The sequence below is a fragment of the Grammomys surdaster genome, unplaced genomic scaffold, assembly GCF_004785775.1.
Source record: "Grammomys surdaster isolate TR1022 unplaced genomic scaffold, NIH_TR_1.0 278, whole genome shotgun sequence".
Taxonomy (NCBI): domain Eukaryota; kingdom Metazoa; phylum Chordata; class Mammalia; order Rodentia; family Muridae; genus Grammomys; species Grammomys surdaster.
Genome location: NW_021604719.1, coordinates 1,956,970 through 1,967,278, shown reverse-complemented (window position 1 = coordinate 1,967,278; position 10,309 = coordinate 1,956,970). Strand labels below are relative to the sequence as shown.

General features: G+C 34.3%; 1 protein-coding gene across 2 annotated transcripts in view; it reads right to left on the bottom strand.

The window, feature by feature from the left end:
* LOC114629223 (serine protease inhibitor Kazal-type 6) overlaps positions 1-7,883 on the bottom strand; it is a 12,119-nt gene extending 4,236 nt beyond the window's left edge. Inside the window, exons 1-2 of one of the 2 annotated variants that reach the window (XM_028777234.1) lie at positions 7,750-7,883; positions 5,145-5,167 (exon numbers count right to left, since the gene is read on the bottom strand). In XM_028777234.1, coding sequence (XP_028633067.1) covers positions 5,145-5,167; positions 7,750-7,807 — 81 coding nt within the window. In that variant the 5' untranslated portion in view covers positions 7,808-7,883. Of the gene's footprint in view, positions 1-5,144; positions 5,168-5,600; positions 5,701-7,749 lie in introns of those variants that run through there. The other variant, XM_028777235.1, reaches the window with a different exon arrangement.
* Positions 7,884-10,309: the final 2,426 nt, after the last annotated feature.

Below are 10,309 nucleotides of genomic sequence, written 5' to 3'. Positions count from 1 at the left end.
AAGACAAGACAAGACAAGACAAGACAAGACAAGACAAGACAAGACAAAACAAAAAACACCCACCAAGTCCAATTTGTGTTGCCCATATACTCTTTGGAAAATGGTCAAATTCCCTGTGGCCAGTCCATTAAAAAAAAACAAACAAACCCTTGCCTTTTCCATTTGTAGAACATGATCTCTTTCATGAGACTAGGTATTTTCCAGTGGCCTATCTAGTTTGAATCACCTGCAAAGTAACAATGACTTCTTTCATAGAAGTGGCTTAAATAAAGCTTTTCTGTCTCCAGTTCTTGATCTGGATAGGAAACATGGTCTTTTCTGACTCAATGCTTCTTCTATATCTAGGAAACCCTTTGCATTCACTGTAAAGGTTAAGCAACATCACAGCAATAAGAAGAGGAACCTGTTGCAGAGGCACAAAATGCCAATGTAGTTACCAAACAAAAAAAAACCAACCAACCTACTAACCTACCAACCTACCAACCTACCAACCTACCAACCAACCAACCAACCAACCAACCAACCAACCAACCAACCAAAAATCATACTACAAGGCAGTGTGAGAGATAAAAGGAACACACAGGTCTACCACATGAAGAAAAATATTAAGAGTTATTTCTGGCATGCCTTTCATGTGCCTGAATTTCATCTTTTAAATTTGGTTTAAATAACAGCTAAATGAGGGGCTCCTTCCTGCAAGTTGAAGTTGATCTAGATGGAGGAGATGGTAGGTTACCATTTCTCCACTTAGGTTCCATTCATGAGCATTAGAAATGTAAGGAGAACTATAGTGCCCTGTGGATCTAATGAAAATGTCTCAAAGGAGTTGTAAAGATTTCCTGTTGGAGGAGTATTCTCTAAAACACAAGCCAGGTAAAGTGTATCACATACCAGAATTCTAGGGTGATTGCTTCCATATTTGAATAAGATTTATTTTTAGTGTTGTTTGGATTGCTTTCAGATTTAAAAAGAAATTTCATTTAATGTTCTTTGATATTCAAGAGTTTCATCAGGTTTTGGCTATCAAACCAAGTATTGGCCTGACCTCTTGTGGTTCTTCAAAGAACTGTTTTCTCCAAAAGATTGCAAGAATGGCAAGACATTTCAGTAACCAGATTAGCTGTAATTATTAATAGAGACAGTAGAATTGTTTACTTTTATTGAAATTTAAACACGTGTGCTTATAAAGTCAACTAAAGACTTGAGATGATTAGTATTTTAATCATATTAAGTTTACAAATCAAGTCAAGGAAAATGGACATTCTCACACACAAAGCACATGGACTTTAGATGGAAGATAATATAATTTCTTATGTGTTGAAAAATAATTTCAATTCTAACTCCATCTTTCATCAATTCCAGTCCTCTAAACCCATCTCTGTTTAGAGTAGTGATTCTTAACCTGGGGTTCCTGACCCTGTGGTGGTTGAAGATATTTTTCACAGGGTTTGTCTAAGACCATTAGAGAAAACATTGACATTTCAATTCATAACAGTAGCAAAATTACAGTTATGAAATATCAATAAAAATAATTTTATGGTTGGAGTCACCACAACATGGGAGACTGACATGAACTCTGACAATGCTCTGAACATGACATCAGAGCATTAAGAAGGCTGAAAACTGCTGATCTAGACTAATTTTCCACTTTCATGTGCCCCTTTTCTTTTGCCACTGCTCTCCAAAAACGATGCTTACAAGAATAGAAACCCTGGTTACTAATAAAGCCTTTACTAGTTTCTTATGGTATATGCAATTCTTGATCACTCAAATCTTTTAAAAACTCCAAAATTTATAATATGTCTGTTTCCTTCATCTCCACTTCTTGCTTTTTTCCCTTCCTTAATATGGCTGTGGTTATTTTCAAAGTAGTTTTAAATACTTGATTTTCTCTAAGAATATGTATGTACTTTCTTAAATAATCCCGATTCATGCCATGATCAGTAACTCATTCTCTAATTTTCATGTAAGCAGATTAAGAAACCTGTAATTATCAGCTTACTTCATAGTCAATAATTAGTTATTTCCAAAGCATGTGTTCTGTCCTCTCAGCAGCCTTGTATTCTAATGGTTCCATTTTCCTGGAAGCTCCACTCTTGAAATTTCTCAGCTAGATCTTTTGCTGAAGCTGTCATTTTCCCCTTTGAAATGTTCGTTCGTTCATTCATTCGTTTGTCCATTTGTTCCTTCCTTTCTCCCTCACTCTTTCCCCTTTTCCTTCCCTCTCTCTTCCTTTCTTCTTTCTTTTCTTCCTTCTTTCTTCACTTCTCCACTTCTTTGCTAACCCTAGTTTATTTCCTGTAAAAGTTTTTAGCATTTATTGTCTGGACCAATACCATAAGTTCAGTTCTGTATAAGATTTTCTACTGGTATCAACCTTTCTACATTTGGAGAATGGCTATTTTAAACTGTAATTTTCATCATCTTCTTTGCATAAGACAGGTCAATAAGAATCATCACATCAAATTTGTCAGAAAAAAGTACTTCCCGAAACTATTTACAGAGACTACATGGTGGCTCTCTACAGTTGATTACAGCTAAGTCAGTATGGATCCAGCAGTCCTGGGACTTGATGCCATTCACTTTCTGTTGCTGGTAGACTTAACCGACATTCCCTTTCCCAGGCTTCAGTTATATTTCTATTTGTGTTTACATTGTGGATGCTGTCTAACACATTCAAACTGCATTTAAATATTGTCAATACATTAATTTTAAATAAAACCATGGGGACTGTGAAGAACCAAGAACTTAAACTCATCTTAGTAGTGGAACAATGTTTTAAGAATGTATTAAAATTAATCAGTCCTTATCTTAAAATACAATACTTAATTATGCCAAAAACTCTAAAGAAAAAAAGCAGTTGATAGGACCATATATTTAAATGACTCTCAAGGGTATGACACTCAAACCTCGAGGCTTGGAAAGTAGAAAAGAATAGGAAAGCAGAGAGCATTCACTCTGTCTGGACCCTAGGCTTGTCCAGTCTGCTTTTCATTACATAAACAAAGGTTAACCTTAAGATTAGATGCTTCTCCTGCCTCAGCCTTCTCAGAGCTGAGATCACACGTATGGGTGTGACCAAACACACCCTGATACCTTGAAGAATGGTTGTAAAAAATTGTAAACTTTGAAAAGACCTATAATTAGGAGTGCACCCTATAATCTGGAAGATGTGTCATGGACAAAATTCCTGGCATGGGGAAAATGAACTGAGTGCTGGAATGTTGGAATGCTGGAGGAAACCTGACATCCTTTTGTCTTGCCTGAGTCTGACTTGAACCAGCATGTTCCTAACATAAATACATCTTTCTGCCTCACTCTCCCTCTGGCAAAGCAGAAAGAGTAAGGCCACTTGGGTGTTGTCTCAGAGATCAAAACCTTCCTTGTGCTTTATGGTTCAGAGGCAACAGCCTTGGCAGTGCAGGCTTGGTTCATAAAAATTCAAATGTTTAGAGCAGAAAGAGGCATTAGATATTACTGCAACTCATCCTTCACCTTAAAGATGTGGAAACAGAGGTAGTAAGAATAGAAAAACGGCCAACACACACAACAGGTGAATTACATTTCATTCACATTGTCTGACTCCAAAGCCAGTTCTTCATTGTCTAGCTTAGTTTCTGGCTTTTGCTTTGTTTTGTTTTTCTTTTCATTTTTTTAATTGATAGATTTTGTTTTGTGTAGCTATGACCTGTGCAGTTGTTTAGAACTCAGATTCAAATTCCTTAACAATACAACTGTTGCCTCAACATCTTACATGAAGATATTTGTATTTAGAAAGAAAGCCAGGTGACCCTAAAGCAAGCAGACCATAATACTTAGACATGCAAAACAACAGGATATGCAATTAGTAGATAATACCTGAGCAATATAAAACACAATATAAAACACAAGTAAACTCTCAGAAATGAAAATCCCAAGAAAGGAAGCAACATATGGGTTAATGATAAACCTGGGGTTAAATTTCAAATCTTTTATAACTATGTAGATTTATGTGCAATAGATGGATTATTTTATTTTACAGTTTAATGGAGTATGAAACATGCTGGCTGACTTATTTTTTTTTTTGCTTCTAAATGTTGTATAAACTGTAGTATGACATTTTTTTGAGTACATACATTATAGAATATATGACCTCATATAAGAACACAAACACACATGTATGTATATATATAAATACATACACATGTGGACAAATAGAATACACTATCAAATTTAAGATGTATCTTAATTGATTAAATACTAAAGTTAATAAAAACAAACATGAATATAATGCATACACCAGAGTTGAAAAGTAATTTTTAAACTTCTTTGCATGCTAAATCAGTTGGCAATGCTATCTGAAAATTTTGATGTCAAGCACCCTTAGATAACTCTAAAATCTAAAAAGTTAGTACCCAAATTAAATTTGAATGCCCAACAGAATTTGCAGGGCCATTAGGGCAAACATTGTTTGTTTGTATAAATTATCAATGGTTAGATTAAAAAAAGAACAATAAAAATGCTCTTGAATAAACATTAGACCGAAAAACAAAACAAAGCAACAATACACTCTGATTTTTAACCCCAACTTGCATTAAATTTGGGTGTGGAAGACTGTATCCTTCGTACACAAAACTATGTTCATTTCTTATTTCTGTTAAAAAAAAAAACCAAAAAAAAGACCAAAAACCTCTCTTCTAACTCAATGAAAGGGAGTTAATTAAATATTAGTAACTAACTCACATCTAGTGTTTATAGTTTTCCAAATCATTTTTACCTTGTTTGCAAGTTATTCTGCAAAGTGATTATTAGTGCCTAGTTTAATAGCTGTGGTATTATCAACCTGGCGAACTGCTAACTTTTCAGTTCAATAGTCCGGTTAAGTTAAGACTAGGACATAGACTTTATTTCTCAGCCATCCTGTGTTTGTGCATAACATAGCACACTGTCAGTGTATAAAAACGTAGGTTTAAGCTCTTTTAAACTTAAAAATGTGTAAGATGAGAAACTAGTTTAAAATCTCACTGTTACGTGTGATTTCTAAATTAGGCATTTTTCTCTTCCCTCCCTAACTTCTTTCATAGCATAGATAAAACTTTTTTGAGCCAGGGAATAGCAGCCATACACTACCTTGGCCAGAAAAATAGAGACAGATAAGTACTAACCTGTCCTCCTTGACTGAAGGCACCTGGAAAAAAAAAAGCACAAATTCCAAACACTGTAATTTCTGAATGTGCAAACAGTGAGATCTGCAAATTTAGCAGGAATATTGCACTCATCATGGCAGCTCTTGGCCATTTCCTAAAGCCCCATGGGTCTTAGTTTCAAGTCTGCTCGCTTATTTTGTTGGTGATCAGGGTTAAGTGAAAGATCGAGAGATTCATGACACAGTCTTGCCCTAACTTTTCATTCATGATGGGAGTGACTTTATCATTCTTGGCTTCACTTCACAGAAATGGGCTTGGAAATTCTGCTTTGACCAGCATCCCAAGGAGCAGTGCCCTTCCCTTCTATCAAAGCATATACAATGGAGAGTGGAATAGTTTACTACTTGCTAAACTCAGGAACTCTGTGCTTTCTATCAAAATTCAATTTTAAAGATATGATCCATGTATACATCCTTAAAGACTGATTCCCTCCTCTTTCTGATCTCTCATTTTCTTTGCCTGTTTTACTTCTCGGAGTTCTTGAAGATGGTTTCTTATATAGTCTTCTTCTCATCCTCTTCTCTCTTAATATTAATATTCATGGTTTTGGGTGTGTGGTGCTTTCTTAGCAGGTGTGAATGAATCAAGAGCGTTCATGCATGTAAGACCAAAGCTTCTTCAATGAGGAAGTACAGGCTAATGCTGCCTCCAACATGGACTGGCACTCAGGGGTAGTTGGCACACATATTTCCACGTGCAATGTATTAATGAACGCAGAAAAATCCACAGCTCTTAAATTTTATAGCGGCCACGTCATCTCTTCCTGAGGCTTTCCCAGCAGCAATGAGTCATAACTGGAAGAATGGGTGATTGTTATGGACACAGAGACTGCCACCTTCCTTGGAAATCACACATTATGAAACTAGGTGCTGGGGTGTCTGACGTTTTGTAAATCTTGTCAGTGATTTTTATGTTCTTGGAAATTTAATTATTATAATTTACAGTCAATATTTCACTTTGAAAAACCTATGCTTGGAAAGGAAAGTATTTGCCCATGTTTTATATTTGGGAACAGCAAGGCAGAAACTAAATTCATATTGACAATGCTTAAAGAAAAGGTGCTCTTTATTGTATTTTAGGTATAGCATTAATATAAGACATTTATTGAATAGCTATTGTTCCCCTTCTACTATTTCAAACTTTTTATATGCATTTTATGATTTAATTCCTCATATAAGAATGCTTATTCTGTATTTTCAATTTACACAAGAAAAAGAAACTCAGAAAGGTTTCGGAGCTGAATGATTGAAATATTAGGACTTAAATTCACTTTCACACTTTCAACATTAGTTTCCTTGAGCATGCTACCCCCATGAATGATGTCTGGTGTGTTTGTGTAGTATTCATTCTCTGAAGAACTCAGGCAATTAGATCTTGTTAGAGTAAATTCATCTTTACAATGGTAGGCTACCAAGGATGACAACTGACTTCAGAGATTAAGTTTTAACTAGGTCTATCTTTCTGCTACCTCAGGAAAATATTTTTGGTATAGTTTGGTTTTAACAGACAAACTTATTTGACAATATTAGAATAATCTTTCATCTAAATTTTAATATATATAAGTATTTGCTTCATAAATATGGCTAACTATAGAGAGCTTTTTTAAAATCAACTTTATCTCATTGATTTTTTTTCCAAATTCTTAGTAACCTTGAAGCCACAATATTTATCATCTACAGTCCCAGAAAATAATATATAACCCATGGATGGCACCCCACACCCCAAGTTTAGTCTCATCCCTTATCATATACACAGGAAAAAGTATCCAAGAAGACTGAGAAATTTCTTTAGTTAATGTAAGAATTTAGTGGGAAAGATGGAAATGTACCATGGTCTATTTACCTCAATGGACACTCTAACCACTAGCCAATAGATTAAAAAGAAGAGACTGTAAAGAGAAAATGCTATGATCATCAAGGGTTTCCTTTGACCTACAAATGCAGGTTTTGTTTCTTCTCAACATGAGTATCTTTATACTGAGATATAAAGTATAAAATACTTCACTCTAGGTCTCAATAACTCCTTTTCAAAGCTTCACGTTGAGTTTCTGTCTCCTTTCCTGTTTCAATTTCAATTACTTGACTCTCTCTGATATAATAAAAAAAGTCAAGGACATTTTTTTTTCCTGAAAAGCCAAGATTAGTTTTTATGCCAATTATTTGTCTTCTAGACTTGTTCTTGCAAATAATCATCGACAATGAACTCTTTAAGACCTCAATACAAATTATAAATTCCACAGAATTGTTATAAGTAGATTAGCAGTTGCTTTCTCCGTGTCTCAGTTTCCTACATGAAGAACATGGATACAAACTTCTTACAAAATAACCAGAGATGATCTACAGCCGCCGTCAGTACAGCAGCCTATGCTTGGTGAGTGTCACTTCTCATCATCCATGCCACTGTCCCCGTCATCATCATCATTACCAGTGTCATCATTATGATATTATTTCTTAACTGCTCTTTTACATAAAAATCATTAGGATTTTGAAATGTGAGGAAGATCTCCTCATCTCCTTTTGGCTTTGATGTAACTATGGGATGTTAATTGTAAGGAAAAACTCACCTGAGAAAAAGCAGAGAAGAGCCAGAGAGATGAGCAGAAAGACACCTGCTACTTTCATGGTGCCAGTTAGCTCACTCAGATCAAGGCTGCTTTGCTCAGCTTAGGTTCTCTGTCAAGACACTTCCCAGAAACCCTAGAATACACACTCAGACATAAATATATATACAGAGAGAAACAGCATGAAGGGAGTTGGGATCTCCACCTTCTTTATAAAAATCTTTTCTAAAACCATATACAGTCCTATACACCTCAGGCATTTATGAGGTGCTGTCAACAGTTTAAAGAAATGCCTCATGAGCCTCATCAATCTTAAGAAGGAAAATAATTATGTGAGTCGCACCTTAGATCTTATTAATGGAGGATGTTATTTTCTTCTAGTAACCTACATTTTCCTAACAACCAGTATATCCCCCCTGCCTTTTCCCTCTAAGGCTCCACTACAATAAAGGGATGAGTCACAGCCCGAGTTCTATTTCTCGGAATGTCTCATTCAGGCAGTTTCTATGTGGCTGTGGTCCAGGTGAGTAAGCACAGGTGAATGGAATTCCTGGGTGTAACTTGAATTTTCCAAGTCGTCAAGATGTACCTAAAGGAGAGAGGTATTCTTCATTATCACCAGAGTTTCATCAGAATGAACATTTCAAAACAGGGATAAGCTTGTTAGTTTAAAAAATCACCACCATAGCTAAATGACAGTGATTTCTAATTTTAAAATAAAAAAACAAGTTAATGTGTTATTTTTATTTTGTTAAAAAATGAAAAGTTCCTGGATTGAGAATTTGAACTTTAGCATATTGAATATATCCTTAATTCTGCAAGCTAAAAATGGAAGCTATAGTAGATAGCTTAAGTTTCAAACATTTGGGAATATATCTTTGTATAATTTAAATGAATCTAGTAAGTATCACAGGCAGTTTAAATGTAAGATACATCATATGATAAGATACAATAATTCTTTACAGAGAAGAGAAATAAGAATAAGGAGAAAACTATGATCAAAATAGCAAAGTGTGCCTCGAAACATAATGTGGTATTTAAAATATACCAAAGTAAATATAGCAAGTTAAGGTATAGAAGAATTGTGGAAAATGTGCTTAATTGAAGTACAATGGATTAGTGCAAACTGTTCATAAGTAAGCTATATGCTATTTGCCAAATAATTTATTTCCTTTTCATCATTTAAAAATTCATATACCACATGTTTAATTTATCTCAAGGCATTTTAATTCCTTTTGGATATTACTTGAAAATTTTATTCAATTTACTTCAGGAGTTAGGATGGATTTTAAGACTTTCAAAATGGTTGATGGACTCTATCAGATTTGATAATCAGAATGTCATAATTTTAATTAAAAGAAATAATAAAAATGACAAGAATGTATATTTCATATCTTTTCTGTCAATTATAAGAGAAGAAAATTTTGAATGAAAAATTTAATTTTGTCATATAAGTTTACCTTATATAAAATTTGATCTAGGCTAATGTATTCACATTTCATAAAATGAAAGAAAGCTGCTTGAATTATTTAAAAAATAATTCTATGTAGTGTTGGCTGGCCTGGAACTCACTATTTAGCCCGGGAACACCTTGAACTTACAGAAATCCAGCTGCCTCTTCCTCATTAGTAATAAGACTAAAGACATCTGCTATTGTGCCTGGACAGATTATCAGACACTGTATTTTCCTAGTTTCTCACTCAACATAGCTACACAGTGTTTTTATGCGTAATGATTTTATGGTATAGAGAGCAAACAAAAGCTTTGGTTCTAGATTGAACTGTGACATACATTCCTTTTCTGGCACCTACTACACATCTTGAGGAAAATTTATTAAATAGTCTTCATATTTCTTTAAAGAAAGATCTTAGTGTATAACACAGACAGTTCTCAAATTCATATTCAACCTGCCTCATTCTCCTGAGTTCTAAGCCTCCAGTGTACATTATAACACCTAGCCATACTATTAATCAGTGAATTTCTGAGTTACTTTCAGGTATCTTATGCTACTATTTTATTGACTTGCATCCTAAATGATTGTAGTTTTTTTTCCTGTCTTTTTCATTTTGTCTCTCAATTTGTTTAGACTTCTTCACATGAAGTGATCTTTCCTGGCTTCATATGAATTATCTATAAACACAACATCTGGGTTATCATAAATGTCAGTTAAAATATTGAAAAATGAATGTTCTATCAACTTATCTTCAAGATTACACTCCTGATATTAGTATTCATTTTTCTGAAATATCAAGAAAATCCTCACCTTTGATAAGTAGAATGAGGCACATTTGTCATGAACATGTTTTTAATGGAGAGTACATGGATTACATGAGTCACTGTGGTCATCTTTCCCCAGTACATTGTTATATGACTTGCTCCTAGTAGACTGCAGACCACTCCCAAGATAAATGTCTTATCCTTCACTTTATTTATGCTACATTCTTATTCATCAACCTTAGCTTTCAGCGCTGTTTCTTCTGAGAGTATATTATTATTGGTTCAAGAAGGGTTAAATGATATATATATATATATATATATATATATATATATATATATATATATA